Below are 21,178 nucleotides of genomic sequence, written 5' to 3'. Positions count from 1 at the left end.
GGCTAATACGAATATTTTTCGTGACCCCGTGAGATTCGTATCATCGAGGTTCCACTATTCGAATTCGATTCGAAAATAGATACTCGAAAATGTCCGAATATTCGGTTGGATGCGAATATTCAAGTAAAATAGAATATATTGTTGGCTGTGCGGGAGCAAGCACGGTTTTTATCATTTCTTTCTATCTAATCCAAGAAAATGGGGCGATGTTGTGCTGAATTATGCGATGATTTCGTGCTGCTGGAGAAATTTTGCCTGTAAAGCACACTTAGCCACTAAACGTAGAAACTAGGTGGAAAAGCCAGCCTCAGTAGCAAGGGGGCACGGGTTTGCGAACAGCGCGGGTGCTTTTTTTTTTTTTTTTTTTTTCCGCACCACCCTGAGCTCATTGCTTGACAGCAAGTGCGATGAGTGACGACTGGCACTGGGTCAAATGCCTCCGAGTTTACGGACATTTGATGCGGTATAATAAGGCACAGGCTGCAGCGAGGACAGCTAGTGGGAATTATTAAATTGTCCAAGTTAACGTGAGCCAAATACGCAATGTTTTAGTATAACGGCTTACTAGCCCAGTTTTATAGCATTGACAATGTAATTGCAATGTTCCAACATATCAAATTAACTCAACTTGCTAATAACTGCATGTGTGCATGTGCACATAATTATACGACATTCGATTCAATATTCGAAGCATTCATGTTCGATTCGTATTCGAAAATTTGGATATTCGCACACCCTTAAAAAAAAACGGGCAAGTTTGCACTTGGTCGTGCAGAGAAAGTTTATGCACAGCGAAACTGTCGATCCTCAAGTCTTACTGACTGCCACTGCTAGGTATTAACTTGGTTGCTGCTAGGTCTTAACTTATTGGTTTAACTTAACTACGCATGTAGGAAGGTATTCTCGAGCGATCATTTTTGGAGGTACCTTTCCCTTTCGCGACATTTCGTGTGACTAGCGCTAGACTCGTCGGCGCCTACGAGCGACAGTGTTCCTGGCATGCCACAAACGCAGGTAGGCTGACCAAGGTTGGCACAGTGCCAAGAACGCTGTTGCTTGCCGACGCCGAACGCGTTGGCGACATTTCGGGTGAGTAGCGCAGGACGCGTCGGCGCCTACGAGCGACAGCGTTCCGCGTGCCACAATAAACACAGGCAGGCTAACCAAGGTTGGCACAGTGCCAAGAACACTGTTGCTTGCCGACGCCGAACGCGTTGGAGGCTAGCCGCTCGATATCAATCGGCCAGCTTCGCTGTGTCTTGAGCTTTGCGCGGCCTAGTGCAAGCTTTCGCTTTCTTTACAGTGAAAGCTGTATGCTGTATATGGCTAGGCGAAACGAAAAACCGTTCGTCCCATGTTTCGCTAAACGTCTCCATTGCCTGCGCCGTCAGTGACGTCGTTCTCTGCGTCGTACCCAAGCACGCGCGTCTGCTCTGCCCGCAACACCGCCTCCTTGGCTCGCCGTTGTCGCATGCGTTCGATATCTAGAGTTAGCTCAGCGTCGTGGTTAGCAACATCCGCCCGCCATTGGCGCTTGCGTTCCACTTCGCGATTTCAACGTGGACGTTTCGTCGCAGCCGAAGCCAAAGTGCCGCTCGAGAAACTCCCGCCGAAAGCGGGCGTTGGCACCGGCGAACGCGTTCCCGCCATTGCCACGTTGACGCTGCTCTGCCCGCAACGCCGTTTCCTCGGCTCGCCGTTGTCCCATGCGTTCGATATCTCGAGTTAGCACGGCGTCGTGGTTAGCAGCATCCGCCCGCCATTGGCGCTTGCGTTCCACTAGAAACACAAACATGTAACCAATAATTGAGAAACGCTTCAATACAGCGTCGGGATTAACCCACTGCTAAACACCGGGGCCGCACGTTTCAGCTTCGCTGGTTAACCATCGATCTGTACGGAGTGCTTGGGCGGTGATGTTTTTGTTTTTTTTTTTCCGCCTTGCTCAACGCGCTGCGGAGAGAGGCGGGGTGGGGAAGGGAGGGAACTGGCGAGGAGACCGCGTGCGCATACGCCGTCCTCCTCCGCCCTCCTGGTTGCCATGGCTACGGCGCGGCAGTTTCTTGATACGAACCACGAATTACGGCTGGCTTAAACAGCTTCGCTCTTCAAAAACATATTGCGCGTTTGTTTTTTAGCCTTGACATCATTCCCCAGTTCCAGGACCTGCGGTAGCAATCCGCACAAGATAATAATAATAAAAAAGACGTCATAATGTTCGTTGCCGATTTTTGCGTCAAAGTGAAAATAACCTTTTGACCTCCGCCCCTGCAAGGGGTCCCCGGCACATCCATGGCTGAGAACCACTGCTCTTAACAGATGCACTTCACAGAACTGCGATATCTGTTTTCGGTGCAGTTGCATATTTGTAAAGCTTGTGCTTCTATTATTTTGAAATTGCCCAATTCTCAGCAATTTTTACGAGGTTTTAAATCAAAGTTCTGCATCACAGTCGCTAGAATTTCATTTTCTCTCTCAAATGGCAACAAATTTCATTCAAGTGGGTCCAGCAGTTGTCTCATAACAGCATTTCAGCATTTTACATCTATCTGAACAGGAAAACATACACCTCCATACAGGGTGGTCATTGTAAGTTTTACAGAATTTTTAAAGATCGCCTGTGGCAAATAGCACAATTTTTGTCCTTGAGCTGGATTATTTGGAGAGGCGGACATTACTAGCATAAGAAATAAAAATACAAATTCAACTATTTAACAGAAGTTCACTAATTAACTTCTTAATTAATTACCTTACAGCATGTATTGCAATTTATTAATTACATTTAGCAGAGATACCATCAGACTGGCGTAAGGCAAGAGTTGTCCCAATTCATAAAAAGGGTGATCGCCTTACAGTGTCAAATTATCGTCCTGTTTCTATTACAAGCACATGCAGCAAATTGTTAGAGCGCATTGTCGCAGGCTTTATTCGTCAGTATTTGACAGATCACAATATCCTATCTCCACTTCAGCATGGGTTCAGAAAGGGATTATCGACTTCAACTCAGCTTGTGTCAGTTGTTCACAAAATCTCTGAAGTACTTGACTCGTCCGGACAAGTTGACATGCTCTTTTTTGATTTTAGTAAAGCGTTCAATAAGGTACCCCATGGAAAATTAATCCACAAGCTTGAGTGCATTGGTCTTCCTTCAAATATTATATCATGGATCCAGGCCTATCTTCGACATAGGCAGCAGTTCGTAGAAATTAATAAATGTTCCTCAAGTGTCCGTCAGGTAACTTCGGGCGTACCGTAAGGCAGCGTATTAGGGCCCCTTTTATTTTTGATCTATATTAATGATATAATAGACGAAATCCCCGATGATGTGCATGTTAATTTATTTGCAGATGACTGTGTCATATTTAAAAAAATAGCTTCACGGAACGATCACGCATGCTTGCAGAAGTCAGTTATTGCAATTTCCGATTGGTGTAAGCTTTGGGGCATGGAAATAAATGTACATAAAACAGTCTTGCTGCGAGTAACACGGAAAAAGGAACCTAGTATATTTTCTTATGTTCTAAACGATACAAAAATAACTGATGTTGAAAAATACAAATACTTAGGCGTCACATTCACTAACAGATTCTCCTGGTCAGACCATATTTCCCTTACATGTTCAGCAGCTTTGCGCAAATTATGGTTCTTGAAAAGGAAACTTAAAAAGGCACCGGTAAACACCAAAATTTTAGCATATAACACATTCGTGCGATCGAAACTTGAATACGCGGCGGTTGTATGGGATCCTCATACCAAGAAGGACATCATGAGTTTGGAACGTGTACAAAGGAAGGCCGTTAGATTTATCTTTGGAAAATATAAAAGAGAGGATTCCCCGTCCCAACTAATGCTTAGAAATAAAATCAGTTCACTAGAACACAGGTGTAAAGTTAGTCGTCTCCAGTTTTTACATAACATCATAAATGGAAAAATCGGGCTTCAATTGCCTCCTTATGTAATGCCTCTTATTGCTCGAACAAGAAGACATAGACACAACTTTTCCCTTACGCCAATATTTGCTAAAACAAAATCTCACATGAATAGTTTTTATCCGCGTACTATAAACGAATGGAATTCCCTCCCTGTTGATGTACTACAATCAGCGAACTTCACAAATGAGTTAGAAAACTATTTGTCACATAAATTATTACAACCATAAGCAGTATTTGTACCTATTTTCTCGTTTATTTATGTGAAATTTCGTGTATTTAGTTATGTCTAGTGCCCGATTGTTGTTTGGCACAGCTTTTTTTTCATCCACGTATAAATTCAAATGTGCGGTTCTTTTTCTTGTAGTTACATATTACATTTTGAATTTATAACGTGGCCATGGGCTGCATCCTTTTCATGCACTGTTTATATTTTCCTATTTTTTGTCTATTTTTTGTCATTACTTGTCAACTCTATTGCCCCTCCTGCATGGGCCATACGTTGGCCTGCAGTATGAATAAATAAATAAAAAGAAAATTGTAGCCATTGAGCTTGCAAGACGTATCCACTTAAAATTAATTTCCAGGATGACACCAGTTTCGATATATTTCCCAAAGTGTGGGACGAAATACATGGGCATTCTCGTTACTTTTGTGCTTCAATGCATAAAAGAGTGTTTTGTTAAAAAAGTAAGTTGAACAACACTGCATTTTTAGGGCATGTTTGATGGCACGTATCTCCAAACTGGTGCCATTCTGGGAATTCATTCCAAGTGGATACGCCTTGCAAACTCACCGGCTACAAATGGTAAATTGCAATATGTGCCGTAAAATAATTGACTCAAAAGATAATTAGTGGATTTTTGTTAATAAGTTGAATATGTATTTTGATTTCTCGTGCAAGAAATATCCGCCTCTCTGAATAATCCAGCTGAAGGGCTACAATTATGTTATCTGCAACCGGTTATCTTTAAAAATGCCATGAAAGTTAAAAATGATCACCCTGTATTGTATCATCATCTTGTAAGTCATGTTCTTCCATATGCTATTGTTTTCTTTAAGCCAGAGCCCAACAACGGGCAGTACACACAACTCCTCCGAATGGCACCAACAGATCACTGAAGAGATTGCACCGGAGAGTTCTCGAGAACAATGCCATCAAATTGCATTTTGTTTTATGTTAAATTCCAGCATAACTTGCTAGTACTTCATTTTTAGTATTCCACTACAGTTTGCCAGCTGTAAGCAGGACAAGTTACTTTATAGCAATGTACGAACACAGGCGCGCCTGTGTTCGTCTTCCTCTCTGTTGTGCCGTCCCGTTGCACTGCATTTCAAGATGGTTCTTATGTCAAAATACCAACTAGCCCAACATGCAACTCTTTTGAAGATATGTTATGAAGATATGTTATTCTCGTATTTGCTCCTGCACTGAAGGAAAAACTCGAATCATACCATACAGCCAACACGCAAAAGTATCTTAACAGTTCAGAGCACCTTTTAACACGTTCACTGCGAAGTGGGTGACAGGTGGGTCTCTGCATGCAGCTGTGCAGGACTTTTCTGCAGCGACATCTTTACTGGCTATCGGCCAGAATTGAATTGTAAATGGTGCCGTAAGGCAAACTAATGCAATAAAAAAAAATGTAAATAGCTTCAGATCTGCAACATCGCCCATGTAATAATTATATCATATTTTGTTACATAAAGGTTGAATTACATGACGCACACCTATATCGCGTTTTCATTCGTGACGCACTATTTTTGGTCGCAAATACGAGAGCAGTGTGAGAAGTATAGTCTTTCGCCTTTGTAATGTTGCCTTCTATAGTAGTACGGAGTAGTACTACTATAGTGCTGCCACCTATCTTGTGTGCGCAAGGTTAAAGTAACCGCAGTGCTAGTGATTTCAAGGCACAGTGAGTACCATGAAACTTGTGACAAAATTGAGATCCAAGTTTTCATTTCGCTTCCAGTACACCCTAAACCCACCACTACAGCAGTGTGGCTGCCAAGTACAACACACAAGAACAATATATATATTTTTTTATCGTGCGTAGAAAGTTGTTTATTACTCATGAATGAAAGTGCACTCGTCGCCCTGAAGCGGGCAGCCCTGCGGATGGTTCCGGTGGAACCAACAATGTTTCCGTTTTCCCCGTGGCTTCGTGGCCGAGTTCTTTTTTGAAGACCCCTCATTCTCGACTGCAGACTTGGGAACGTTGAGGGATACCAGGCCCTTGTCAACTGAAATTATTCAAACCATCCTTGTTATGCAAGAACACTGACAGACAACAATTTTATATTGCTCCAAAGGAATATACGGCACTGCTCAAATGGGAGACACATTGCAAATCAACCCCTGTCGTATGGGCAGATTTAAAGCTTAAGCTTGGGGGCTCCTATGTAATGATGAATTCAGCAAATCGCCCCAGTGTGCACTAGGGTACCGTTTCATCCAATCATCATCGTAGAAGGGCGCACCATTGCCTAATGGTGCGATTTGTGGAATTCATCACAAGGTACATGGAAACGCAGAAATCGTTTTACTCGGCAACCACGGCACCAAGTTTGACAATGTTTAATGCATATAAAAGAAAAAAGTTCAGACCTAGTGACTGTGGGAAACAGATCAATTATTTAAGGTGGCCAGTTTTTTAAAATAAAATTGTTGAAAGCTGCAAGATCTCAAAATAAAAAAAAATTAACTTTTAATTTTACAACTCTGTAACTTGGCAATAAAAAAATGATGTTACAGTTATGCAAACTGCACCTAATAATACATCCAAAGCAGACAAAATTGATGTACTATTATACACACCCCTCTAAAATATGTATAGTCGCAAGCAAAAGTCTAGAGACCACGAATGCCATCAAAAATTACATCTTGGCAGCCAGGCATGCAGGCTGAGATCAAGTACAGCCTAGGTGCGCCTACTTCGTCAATGTAAAGCATTGATATAATTCCACGTTGCAAGAATTTGCTATAATAAATTTACATTTCTTGCTGCTGTCGTGGTCTCTAGACTTGTCCTCACGACTGTACATACAGTGCATGCTCTAACCATGACTGCGATAATCTGTTGCACACTAGCTTTGACAAAGGTGCGCCGCCGTTATTGCAGGGATTGGACGTTCAGCATGACAAATAATAAAAGTAGGAAAAGAATTTATGAATTGTTGCAAATTACGGCTACTGCTGATATTTGCGGTAATTGCTTGGCTTAACAGCATTATACTTGAACATGCCAGCCTGTGATCAAATGCAAAGCCCGTCACTGGATGACAGCGTTAAGAGATACTTCTTTAACGTTTATAAGCATCCGCCTGCATACGGCAACAAGCGTTTTACGAAATTAGGCTTGCAGCACTCCGCCGGTGCCCTCAAGAAACACAGTAAGGCCTGTCGCATCGCTAGTTGATCTTGCATCGCTACTTGATCTTGCATCGCGCTACTTGCATCACACACAATGATGGTGAAAATGGATTAGTGTTAACAGCTGCATTACAGAAAGCAGTCATCTCGCTTCGCGGTCCTTCTCCGGTATGCAGCGAATTTTTACATATGGTTACCTAGTGGTTATAAACTGTAGCCCCCCACCCCTTTTCTTTTCATGAAAGCCAATGTCCTCCACGAGGGCAGACTATCTTTACAGCGACATAATGAATATACAGTTAAACCTGGATATAACGAAATTGACAAATTCCCGAAAAATTTCGTTATAAAGAGGATTTCGTTATATGCAGGTCCGGCACGAAAATTCGAAAAAGAAACGCTTACCGTAATTACTAGATTCTAACGCGCCCTCAATTGTAACGTGCACCCGTTTTCCGTTTTCGTCGAAGCACTCATCCTTGGAATGTCATACCAGGTACAGGATGCGTGGACGCGTGTCGTTTCACACAAGCACGAGGCATCGAAAACGAAGAGCGAGCGTCACGATAGCGTCATAGCGTCGTATAGTGTTACAGTAGAACCCCACTGTTACGTTCCCGGGGGCTGCGTTTTCCTGGCTGTTACGTCGTTTTCGGCGGGTCCCGGCACAGCTCCCATAGAACCCAATGCATTAGTAACCCCGCTGTTGCATTGGAACTGTGGGACCGTTCCCGCATCATACGTTGCGAACTGCCACCCTGCGCCGGCCCGAGCGGCCATTTTGACTTTTCATGTCGCTTGGCTTGGTGGCTTGATGATGGCATTGGCCGCCCAAAGTGCCGGGGGCGACAACTGCGACGTATTTTCGGTTTCCGCCAGCAAAAGTATGGCCCTTGAGATCCGTATTTGCTATTTAAAGACGGTTTCTATGACGCGTTGTGGCCCTAAAATTGGTTTTGGCTCATAGATGTTCCGTATAAAGTCCAAGGGTGATAACGTAGCCGCGGTGCGCCGTATGCTGAATGTGCGAGTTAAAATGTGCGAGGGGAGCCGACGACAGTGTCTAACTCATGCGCGGAAGAAAGAAAAGCAGGGAGGAAGCGCGCCTTCTTCCGTTGTGCACAAGGTACCGGCGAGGGAGCGAGGGGGGAGGGATAGCGGGGTGGCGTTGTACTGCACTCTGGCATCAACTGCATACTGCACGGCGGCGCGAGGTCGCGCGGGCCGTATCTTGAAAGCGATCTGCGTTGGGGCAGAGTCTAGTGGGCTTCTTCGATTTTCCACTTCTGGCTACCCGCGGGCTGCCAGAAACAGTAGATGCGTCGGCGGCTCGTAGCTTTGTACGTGCTGTGTGTTCTCGGCGCTCAGTTTGTGTTGAAGCGATAGACAACAGCACGAAGGTCACTTCGCTCGCTTCTCTAGCGGCGCTTCCACACGCCGCCAGCCTTTGACAGCGCGTGTCCGTGCTCATCGAGTGTGATGCGTCACAGCCTGTACCAGCGCGTCGGCAACATCAACTGGAAAAGGAGAGAGTGCCGGCTTGGCGGGCTAGGCCAGCTGCAGGAAGCGGCAGGATCAGGTTTGAATGAATGGAGGGGGAAAGGTCATGCCCGTGGCGGTAAGATCGCCAGGTCGAGGGATGCAGGCCTGCCTCGCACACGCTCGCACGCACGTACACGTGTGCTCGCTTCGCATTCCGTCGCGGCGGAGAAGGTGCTTCCGGTTGCTGCTCGCGCAAAAATGACAAAATTTGGGGTGAAATTTCTAGGTTGTCGGAGGGGAAAATTCGTTATATCAAGGGGGTCTCCCGCTGCCATTTCGTTACGTAGAGGTCTCAAATACATGTGCTTCTATGAAGTAACGGTGGGGAATAGAAAAACTTCGTTATATCCAGGAATTCGTTATATGGAGGTTCGTTATAAGCAGGTTTAACTGTAGTACTAACAAAGTGCAGCTATACTTTCAACTTCACTATAGCAAGGTATTATGGTATATAGTGTGTATACCTAGGATTAGAGGTGTGCGAATACCGAATAGTACATTTCGAATTGATTATCGAATCAAATCAAGAAAAAGGAAGTCCGATATCGAATCGAATATTGGAAAATTTTTCATGTTTAATGCTCGCAGATGTTGGGCAAGAAAACGCAGGGCTGCAGATGCCCGAGAGTCTCCTAGCATTTCATAACAAGAATGCAGCAAGCTATCAGTAACTAAGGTACAGTGCTCAGGGACTGAAATGCGATGCTCAGACAATTTTGCAACCAGCGCTCATCAGCACAGATCAGTAGGAGACCAAATGCAGTCACAATGCGTATACAAAGGCTCTCACTTTCATTGTATTTATCATAATTAATCAGCTTGTTGTCCTTAGCACTCTGAGTATCGGGTTTCAATCGCTGCACACTGTACTTAGAAATGAAGATATGCATTACAGTCTATTTTCAGTGCTGAAACCATGCAAGTTGCATTCGATAAAGGTTTCAGTTGCATGAGGTTACATTTGGACAAAAATGCGGAAAGAATGGTAGTTGACTAAGCTGGCCCATGGCCTGTCAACAATGACAACAACTAGGGGCAATCATGGCAGTGAATACTGAATGTCATGACGGTAATGGAATGACAGCAGTGAGCACTCCCAAAAAAGTGAAAGCAGAAGACCAGGCTCACAACAGCTCGCACATCACAGAAGCAAGATTGAATTCTTGATGGGCAACAAGGTTATCTGGCAGCTTCTGCTCAGGAAACACGATGATGATAAAAAAAGATGATAGTACCTGCTACAGGTGCCACTAAAGTTGGTTGGAGACCACAGTGTCTGACACGGCCAGTTCTAAATAAAGCATTGAGCACTAAACGAGTAACCCACCCTTGCTTTCACTTGGTGTATCAGTGCTAACAAAATAAAATTTGAAAGTGCGAGCACAGAGACTTGGGTGCATTATGTGCCCTTGGGAGGAAAAGTTTAGAGACCACAACAATGGTAAAAAATTTAACATTTGACAAAAAATTTCAATTTAAGAACAGCCACACAACATAGAATAGTCTCAGTGCCTTGCACTGATCAAACAACTAAATGTGAACTGTATCAGTTAATTTCAGAGTGGATGTCTTTGTTTACAACTTTTGTTTAGAGACCTTTGTTTACAACTTCACCTCCTGTTGTTGCGTTAAATATATACTCTGCACCCCAGCTGGCTCAAGGCAACGCGTCATGCGCAATGTGTGTTTCACCATCTTGCAGAGCATGTACACTTCAGAGCACACACTGAAGGTGAAGTGCTCACAATGGCCACATTGTCCCATCAGTGGGACAATGTGTCGATTTATCGCCATCCATACAGGTCTAATTCTTGTTATTATTTCCCTTGCACCATACTTGTTGCGTAACTGAGGGAAGCAAAGGACTACCTACATGGTCATAGGACAGATATTATTGAGGTATGCAAGAACCTGCTAGTTATCACAAGGCTACATACAAACTAGGCTGGCCATACAAGAGCTCACACGCTCGTGCCTAGCTGTGCCGTTGATGACAATGATGATAGTGGACGGTGCTCTGCTCGTACATCCATGTACGACAAAACTTACCCTGAAAAATGTGCTTGTGGTTTCTGATCAGTGTCTGGAGGCCCCCACACTGGCTCTTCAACATGTTTAGGTCATCTTTGCTTAGCACTTCTGCAAGCTCACTCAGATGGAGGCTGCCTGCAAAATACATGTTGAAGAAAGACACGTCAGTCCTTATAATACCCAGACCACCCACTGACAGTAGCGCGACTTTGGAACAAGGCGTTTCACATTCCGGGTTCCGCGTCATTTCTGGAGCGCAGTAATGGCGGTGTTTCTTTGAGTTTGGTGTAAATATGCCAATTGTGTTACATCTGCTTGTATTTCAAATGCAAAAATTCTGCGCGGTCGTTGCTTTGTATCTGTACTACCAGAAACAAGGCTTTTCAATTTAGTCCAAAATTTTGCTGTGATTGTATGAAACCATTTCACATCACAAAGAGGGGACTCAGCTAAGAAAGGGGGGACATCTTTTTTAGTATAAGTCCTCTCCGCAGTTATGCAAGACCAACTAGTCCAACAGTTCATCCTTCTTCAGTACATTTCACATCTACTGTGCCCCTCGTCAGCTCATGCTGCTTTCTGGATGACAACGGGGACTCCAGTGACACAAAAATAAACAAACAAAAATAAAGTGAAGCTCAACTTGCCTCCCTTCAGCCAATGGTCTTGTTCTGGAGACTCGGGTGACCCACAGGGTGAGTCGGCACCCATTTGGAGGAGCTTCCTGGCCAAGAGGTCCACCGTGCAGTCCAGAAAATCCCTGTCCAGCTGAGTACAGTTGCGGACAGCCTCCGTCTTGGCTCTTGGCTCAAACTTTTCTGCATGCACCTCGTGCTCTTGCTTTAGTCGAGTCTCCTGCTGCAAGTCGATGCGGCTCGGAATGAAGCCCTCAATGTCGTCAGCAGCGGCTCGCCGGTCTTTTCGCTCTCCTGGCTTGCATACCAAGCAAATCTGTGGGAAGCCAAGTAGAACACTTATTATGACAATAGAGCTTTAACTTCATTTTATTTCATTTATTTTCTCTCAAGGCCGAGGCATTACAGAGAGGAGTGGGTAGTGTAAACACACACAAAAAAAAAAAAAACACATTTTAGCAGCGTAGTGAGGTTACAAAAAGTGGTTAACAAGGGCTTGTTTGAATTCGTGCATATTTACGAGTGAAACAATGGAAGCGGGAAGGCGGTTCCAGTCGTTGCTTGTTGTGGGAATGAATGAATTGAAGTGGGTGTTCGTGCGGCAACATGGCACGTCAACTTTGAACTGATGATCGTTTCTGGAAGAAATGTACAATGGTGGTGACAAAAGAGAGTCTCTTAAAGTAGGATTACAATGATAGATTGTAAGTAAATCTAGTCAACCCTCGGTATAACGAAACTGTTTTACTTGAATTATCGCTTTAATCGAAATTTCCCCCAGTCCGAACCAGAACACACATATTTCAAACCAGATTGCTTGAAGCATACCGAGTGGCTGCTCCGCTTACCCTTAGAGCAAACAAGCTAGGAGTGGGAGCACACTCATGGCGGCACTCAGTGCCTCTTGGGCCGAGCGAGTGAGTGATATTCTGCATCGCCAGCTACAACATCGCGATGCCTGCGTCCCCTTTTCCTCCATGCTGTGCCCATGTGTCATCAGTGGCAAGCTACCCTCTTCCATCACCAGCTACCATCACTGCAGTGCCTGCGCACCCTTTTCTTCCATGTTGCGCTCACGCGTTAGCCACGAGCGCCGCTGCCATGGTGCCGTGGCAATGTGGAAGAAGTGCACAACAAAACAGATGTTACTCTGCACAGCCTTCTTCATAGCCGGCATGCACCATGTCGCCCAAGGTCACCCTAACTGCCTGAACCAAGATGCACTACTGCCTCTGTGCTTTTGTATGTGTTCACATCGCTCGCTGCAAGCTTTGTGAACACGAGGTTTGTGGATTGCTTCTGTACGCGTGCCTCGCATGTGCTTCTGTGGTCCGCAGTGGGAAATGCCACTGCCACTCCCTGTGCAAAAGTGGCTGACTTTAGAGCAAAAAGTTCTTTTGATACATGACACGGAAAGGTGTGGCTGGCAGAAATGTGAAATCACAAAGCAATTCGGCATACCACGATCAAAGTTGCCAACTGTACTGAAGAACAAGGAAGCTGTAACTGAACGGTTTCGAGAACAGCTTCTCAGCCAAATGAAAGCACAACTGTGATTCCAAGTGTCCTGAAGTGAAGAGTGCACTTCTTGAGTGGCTGAAAGACACCAGAAGTGCAAACTTCCCTGTAAATTGTAAATGGGCCTGTACCGACGGCAAAAGCTGAAGCTCTAGCCCTCCAAATGGACAAGCAAGATTTTAAATGTAGCAGTGGCTGGCTTGAACCCTTCAAGAGATGGCATGGAGTGTCCTCAAAATCGAGTGTTGGAGAAAGCGCAGCCGTGGACCGTGACACCATGGAGGGATGGCGTAAGCATCGGCTGAGCTCCCTACTTCAGCAATATGAATAGAAAAAACATTTATAACCTAGACAAGGCTGCATTCTACTCGACAGACCCAGCTGAGCGCTTTTCTTACACCTCAATAAAGGTTTGCTTCAGTGAATATCCCAGACTTAGACCTCCACAGAGTTGTTGTCCTATCTCAGCTGTAATTTTTTAACTTTTATGGAGCAGTTGCATTTATCAAATTACCACTTATACATCATTTCTTCACCTTACCATTCACTTCGTTACAATGAGGGTTTACTGTCTTACCCTCCTTGGAAGTGATTGACACCCGTATTCTCAAACGATCCTCGACTCGAAGCTCTTCCTCCACTCCACCGAGTAGAGCATAGTGCTGCCCCTCGACCAACGAAGACTCTACACTTCTCAAGAAATGCTGTGGATGACCACGAAGCGCAGTGATTACTGCTGTCGAGGGCAGGCACTGCCATATACTTTCTTGAGTCGAGGTGGAGGGCTGAGTGGGACGCTCTAGAATACAACGGTGAGTTACTGGAAACGTTTGCGTGAACAGCCACATTGGTGGTGCCATCTTGTGGCACAATCTTCAACCGGAGAGAACACGGACAGAACATAGCATACTGCTATGTTCGCGATAAGTGCTGTTGTGAAGCATTGGTAGTGCCATATAATCAACACACGTGACACAAATGTTTCAAACATGTTGCAGTTGGACCAAGTATCACAAGGTGTCCCTACCAGCGCTGCTACTGCCGTCCACGGCTCTGGTAACGTGGTATTTCGTAAAGGGTACCACGTTTATGGACAAGCTAAAGCTCTCGAATGCCATGAAAGCTCGCTTGGTCATACACCTCACAGGCTGCGAAATGAATGTCTGCGTACAAATGTTCCATCTACCCACCTCTACGTGTTGAAGCTCCCTTCTCCCCTTTTTCATGGCTGCCAATTCTTCTCCTCTTTACGGGTCGCTATATTGCGTTTGGTAGTTAGTGAATCGCATGCTGCACGCTCTATTCACTAACTACTAAACTCATATGCCACCCGTTTTTGCAGTGCGCCCTCGGTCCGCACGAAGCACTTTGTGATATGGTGGTGAGCCAAATCACCGCTCGGATTTTCGGCTCGGTCGCATTTGCTCTGTTGCCGTTGCCTATGCAAGGGCTTCTCCATCTGCTGTTGTGCGAGTGCTAGCTGCAAAGTGACCCGATTCACACCACATACCACGTGACTGATTCATCCACGATAACGCCGGCATGTGAATACAGCTTTGCCAGCATCGCCAAAGAATGGTGGAACCAAGCCGCTAGTCAAAGATACGACGTGGATGAGTCGTGCATCCGCAAGTGGAGACTTTGATTGCAGAGATTTGAGCATTGTTATATGCAGTTATTGCCACGGATTATACACCCGGATATTTTTATTTTTTTCTTCTTTTTGGGCTGTTGTAATTGGGGGTGCGGGTTAAACCCACAAAAATATGGTATGTCTGCGCAAAATGCACCATAAGTGATTACTGCCATGCACAGCACAGGGCCAGCCACTTTTTCAGACTGCTGATTTCCCACTATAGTCACATTGGAAGCTCTGCAGCCTGAGATGCCATATTCTTCATCTCAAACTATTGAAGAGCATGTACACACAGTGGAGTTTTAATCAGATCTGGTACACAGCAAAATTTCAAGTTTCCGTGAGGAACTTGTGATTGGTGGAGACAATGCCAACCCTCATTCCTCACCCTCTTGGTGGAAGGGATGCGTAGTCTGTCCAAAGTGACATCAAAGCCAAGGTCGTGGCAGAGGCTTTGCAGGAAAAGCAGGTACGACTGGTACTGGCTCATGCCACCGTGCTGCCGCTGGTACTTCCCATGAAAGGTGAAAGGACAGCAGGGCAGCAGGAACACCCGTGCATCTGGTCTTGATCTGTTGACAGACATTGGTACAAGTCTACTTCAGGAAAACTTTCCTACTGCACCTTATTTCAAATGGTCTTTCCGGCCTGCTAGCAATGATGTGCCACATTAATGACAGATAAAAGACACAAGCTGTGAGACAAAACATGTTCACATTTCAATGCCTCTGCACTCTGTTCCTGCTCAATAGCACAACTCAGGTGCAAAAGGGTAGAGGCAACTAGAAACTTTCTCGCTACTACTACAGTATCTTGATGCTAGAAACATACAGACAGAAAATTAATTTGAATGTTTATGTAAGCAACCTGAAAAACGAAGCACCGACACAGTCAGATGTTTTCATTGGGAAGGGAGGAAGAGGGTGCTTTTGGGAAAGAGGCAACATGATGTGATGACTGTGCCATTTAAACAGCTTAAACTGTTGGGGATTTGGGAGCTACTGGGAGGCTTCAACCCATTAAGCCTGTCACTTCTTTTCCCACACTGCTATTCTACACACCCTACACACAACTTAGTGAAGTTTAGGCTAATAAAAAGTGCATACCATATATGCATTGTATTAATGTGCGACACATTATCAGAGTTTACTTAGCTTGACCCGACAACATGGCATTAAAATAGTCTCTGGGCAGAAAACTTCAAACACTGTCACCTTGAGGCCAGGTACGGTATCCATGGGGTCAGCTCGTCTGAGTGGTTTCCAATCCACCAAGTGTATTCTGGGAAACGTGTTTCAGGCGTGATGGGCTGCTCCTACAAGAACAATAGAGTCGGGGTGAAACATCAGCATGAAATCTATTGTCTTGTGCTGCTACGCAATAACTGTACAGGCACAACATAGCTATTACTTCAATTTCAAGTGGTGAATTGCATTAAAGAGTTGATATGTCAAGAACAGCACTGACACCTAGGATACAGCTGCTCAAAGAAGTTTTTGGAACAAGGAAGCCATAAAAATTTGACCGTCAGCTATTACAGATGCCTGTCCACTTTGGATGACATCAGCTAACCACACTTCCGTGTACATTATTTATCTAAACTGAAAGCTGAAACACCAACATACGAAACGTTTGATAATTTGTATCATGTCTGGGGATATGGGATTGCGTAGTATACAGCTACTCACAGTTCAAGCAATATCTTATGTCGTTTACTTTCAGTCACTGCACATTTTTGTGACTCGCATCTGACATGTAAAACAATTTTATGTAAGGTGAACATTTCAACCATTATGCACACCACACCTCTGTACCCTTCATTTCCCCGACCGTCAAGCATGCCAGAAAACAAATTGACCCGCCCAAGTGAAATGCATTCTAAAGCACAAAGTCAGAACATAAACATAATCTCACATTATATTGAGAGCATGGTTCCAAATATATTATGAACTACGTTCTCGAGCTGGTAGTTGTACAAAAAAGAACAAATAAAATTGTATCGCACAAACAAATCATGTAAGCACAGCTTAGTAAGTCAGTCAGGTTAGCAGTGGGAAATATGAGCTGGTATTTTTATTCACACACTGGCTTCCAAGACTATGGAAGCCCATTGTGATCTTGCAGGTCCCTCTTGTGTGGTCACATCACTTGTCTCAATAGCGAACGAGTTCAAGCAAACAGAAGATGAAGTCACCTCAAGATGATCTTGTGAGCATCATCACCTAACTTACCCTTGCCTTTCAGTTTCATGTCTGAGAATTCAAGGCTTCAAAAAAGATTTCACCGCAGGTGAGAGCTTTTCCATCAGCTCCACCATAATACATTTTCCTAAATGTCTGACGCCTACTCACCAGTAATTTCGTAGTGCTTCCAAAGACGTCCCATATTTTTCGTCTTCTCACGTCCACACCAACACCATCGTACTGCATCAAAAAATTAATTTGTTACTCACCCTGGCATCAACAGCAGTGACAGTCGAGTTACACGAGATTCATTATTCCACACACTGTATTTTAACCACGAGCTCACAGCAAAGAGCTCAAAGGTAGGTTTCCAAACAGGAGCCTTACGGCATACTTGACAAAGTGCAGCAAAGGCTGCACAAATACTAGGAACCATTTAACGCGGATTGAGACACGGCATAATTTAAATTAAGCAGTGAATAAAACATTTGCATACCGTTTATTCTTTACTTACGGAACAGTTTCTGAAAGTCAAAATAGAAGAAATTACTGTGTAAAAATTTCTAGCAATAGAGGCTTGCATAGCACGGGCACTAAGACTCCACTAAGGCTCGAATTATATGATTTTGCGTTTTTGTAGCTGAACAGCTATTCACATTAAATCACCTCCAACATAAGCCTTACGATGTATTTATCAGAACAACCAATTATGGTGTTCGCTTTAGATAGAGTATTACACACAAAAGCCACGTCCCTGCTCCTAGTGATGCCTCATTATAGATATTCCCGACTGTTTCCATGCAGAGGAGCGTATCAAAGTAAGATACCTTCAACTGGAACCATGTTTGAGCAGTGAAATTCGTGGTTTTGATGTAGTTGTATCGGTCAGTTGTACATATCCAACAAGGTAGCATGCAATTAGCGTTTACTTGGCACCAAAGCATGCTATGTGGATGTTAAACGCACGAACATGCCTGTCATCACCAAGCTAGACTTCAGCAAGACTCACCCCCTCAGCTGTCAGTAGATAGACAAGGAGCCCATTGCCACAGCCAACGTCGATGAAGGTGGGTGGCTCGTCACAACCGTTCTGCTTATCTTCGTCCCAGACGGCCTGCCAAGGAAGATCATGAAAAAAAATGCGGTCGTGCCCTTTGTTTTTATAGTAAGCGCCGTGCGGGCAAGAAAAGAAGCGCATGGTCGAGCACGAGAAGAGAATGGGGACTGTCGACTACTAGCAGGGCTTCACTGACCAAGTCAGTGTTATTAAAATGCCTTTTGTTTAACCTTACGATGGAATCGAGTTAGTCTGCAGCTACTAGTACACTCGCTTCCACACCCTACAAATCTAGCTATATGTTAAAAACAAGCAGGCATAAAAATTTTGAAAGGAAAACAGGCTCGTCATGAACATTCTGTAAAGTGGCAATCACACAGAACATACTTCTGACGTAATTCTATGTATTTTTGGGATGGCACTTTCTAGTGTCAGCATCAATTTTATGACCACATTGTAACTGCAATCATGTTATATATATATATATATATATAGATAACAGCTCTGTTTGCTGTTTATAGATGACGCGAACACCCGAAATATTTATTTCTGTGCAATGGAAGACTCAAACATATGGACGACTACATTTATAAGTTGGCTGCAAATGTTTCAACTTTTTACTGCACGTTTAAATGTCCTGATCAGCATACAAACATAAATTTGTTTTTCTATGATTAACACTACATAAGCCCGCATTTTCAACTTCACTGCATCAGTAGAGCACTTGTTGACATACAGCACAGCCAATGAAATTTCCGATTTACTTCTTGTATACAGTATTTTGTTATATCCGCAATCATAACACTCAGGTTCATATGTGACAGGTTGCTGCAGTGTCACATTATAAACACATTGTCGGAGTCCTGTTTTGAAGCTTTCACCGATCCACTGGAGGTAAGCATATAAGGATGCAGCATTTTCAGTGTGCTAATGGTACAAAACTTGCTTCCACTGCAGCTGCGGCAACACCCATGCAAGCCATATATAGGAACACTGCGACAAATGCTTACCAACAGGTAGCTTGCAATGGCAATGTCTTCATACACATATTTTAAGGGATCAGTGGTTTCAGGCCAGATCTAGAGAAAAGGATTACATTTATTAGCAATCACAGGAACAACTTAATGAAAGAACTTGCAAAATACACTTTTGTTGAGCCCTATTAATTTTCAGGCAAAAATAGCAGTATTGGAAAATATTAATGCAAGGCGCATTTAAAGATTGAACAAAAGAGGGAATTATAACACACTGTCAGAGTCCTATTCTGAAGCTTCCACAGATCCGCCAGAGGTAAGCATATAAGGATGCAGATATTTCATTGCGCTAATGGTACAAAACTTGCTAAATAAATATGCATTAAATACGCATTTATTTTAATTGAATGCAATTCATTGCTACAAAATGTTGGACACAAAGCTCAGCGGTTGACTTAGGAGGATACGGTTCGAGGATTTGTTCTAACAATGCCGTTGAATGATCCTACAATCTGCATGCATTGATGCTACCTTTAAGGAATCATTTAATGACTGTTGCTGCATTAATATACCAATTGGCTCATGGAGATACGACTACAACCAACAGTTACACTAACTGTGAATATATGCTGGGCCAGTATAATGTAAAAATTCCTTTCACAATTTTTTTTTTCTTTTTTTTTTTTTACCGCCCACCGTTTATGACCAGCCAATCCCAGTGATAATGTTGGTGGGGTGCTGCTTTGACCACTGACAAAGTGAAAAAAGGAATACAATCGTTAAGCTATCCCGGTCCTGGACTTTTGAAACAATGATAGCTTCAGTTGGTGACTGGCTTAGGAGGAGTATGCAACACGAGAAATTTCCTTTTGTCTCGGCTTCAGGCTGCTCTTCCAAAACTGGGATTTTTTGCAGTACCAACTAACATACTTTGATCCCCCGGCCACTTTTCTCAGGCAGTGTTAAAAGTTGGCAGCTCTTACACCTCTACAAAAACACGCTTTATCACTTACCTTGCAAAGATGTTTGCCGTACTTCTTCTTCAAGTTGAAGTACATTGTGTTGTACTTTTCAATGGGCACCTGGCTCAGTGAGGGCACCACCAGTTGCTTACCCTTTGTCATCGGTTCGCTGCAAGCCCACTTGGTAACCTTGGGCAGAACGTGGTCCTTGAGCCACGACGCCCCCGACATTTCATCTTCGCACTTGAACTTGAAGAATTCCAAATGAATTCTAGAATGAAATCAATGAATTGCGTCTAACTGCCCATCTGGTAACACGCTTCAACTTTAAACAATGCGTTCTACTTTTCGAGATTATGATGCAGTAGCACTACATAGCTCACTGTGGCAGTGTTCTGTCGTTTCTACAAATGTGACGACATTGGTGCTATGAGACATAAAGAAAATAAAAAGAATTGTGCACTCGCAATTCACCAAGCTTTGTACGGTTTGTTTGCAGGTAGCCATGACCTTCTCTTCTGCTTTCTGGAATTTTACGTGCCAAAACCAGGTATGATTACGAGGCACGCCGTAGTGGAGGGCTCCGGATTAATTTTGACCACCTGGTGTTCTTTAACGTGCACTACAACGCAGCCATGACCTGATCATGGGTCAACAACGCTACATTGCATTACCTCGAGTCATCACTCAAGCGTAGCCTGTACGTGATGCTGGGAGACACTGCGGATGTTTTGGAGGCGTTGTAAAACACAGCACAGTCACTGAACACAATCACCACCTCCCTAACGGGAGAAAAACGGTCAATTTGCTTCGGCAACAGGTCTCTTTCCAGGACATAACCAACGATTTCAGAAGCATCCCTCCACGAGCATTCGGGATGATGGGTCAGGGGTTCCAGCACACTGCCAAGTCCATCTACGTCCACGCTGCTCAGCTGTTCCGTCAGAGCGGTAAGCGAATCATCGGACTTCAGTACAGTGGGCTTGATCAGACGCTCACGGAGAGGTTTGACACCAGTCAATCGCCTATTGATAGTGTGTGGTTTGTCGATCCAAACTCTCAAAGCTGTTTGGAAGGAATCCTTGCCTGGCACTTCCGCAGAACAGTCCGCGTTAAACCACATCTCAACGACTCTTTAGCAACATGTCAGTCGACAATCACGGCGCAGTAGTTAACGTTGACTTTAAACGAGGAGAAGTTGCTTTAAAACGCAGAGCACCAACACAAATCGCACGTGCCAAACAATTGCCAAACCAATGGTACCAATGGAAACGCAACCCACGCAAACGACGCCATTGATTACGATGGCAATTTGTATTCCCTAGTTTGAGCGGA

The 21,178-nt window shown here is 44.2% G+C and overlaps 1 protein-coding gene across 1 annotated transcript; it reads right to left on the bottom strand.

Annotated features, from left to right (window-relative positions):
• Positions 1 to 5,971: 5,971 nt before the first annotated feature.
• LOC119446878 (probable tRNA (uracil-O(2)-)-methyltransferase) lies at positions 5,972 to 21,118 on the bottom strand. The gene is made up of 10 exons (XM_049664477.1): positions 20,518 to 21,118; positions 19,895 to 20,114; positions 18,918 to 18,986; positions 17,860 to 17,964; positions 17,019 to 17,090; positions 15,882 to 15,982; positions 15,056 to 15,239; positions 11,522 to 11,829; positions 10,897 to 11,009; positions 5,972 to 6,176 (listed from the first exon to the last, which is right to left on the bottom strand). Exons 1-10 carry the CDS (start codon positions 20,964 to 20,966, stop codon positions 6,001 to 6,003), a joined length of 1,797 nt encoding a protein of 598 aa, XP_049520434.1. The 5' UTR covers positions 20,967 to 21,118; the 3' UTR covers positions 5,972 to 6,000.
• Positions 21,119 to 21,178: the final 60 nt, after the last annotated feature.

This window comes from Dermacentor silvarum, chromosome 3, assembly GCF_013339745.2.
Source record: "Dermacentor silvarum isolate Dsil-2018 chromosome 3, BIME_Dsil_1.4, whole genome shotgun sequence".
NCBI classification, from domain to species: Eukaryota; Metazoa; Arthropoda; class Arachnida; order Ixodida; family Ixodidae; genus Dermacentor; species Dermacentor silvarum.
Note: the sequence above shows the minus strand (reverse complement) of the source record. Positions and strands in the feature narration are given on the sequence as shown.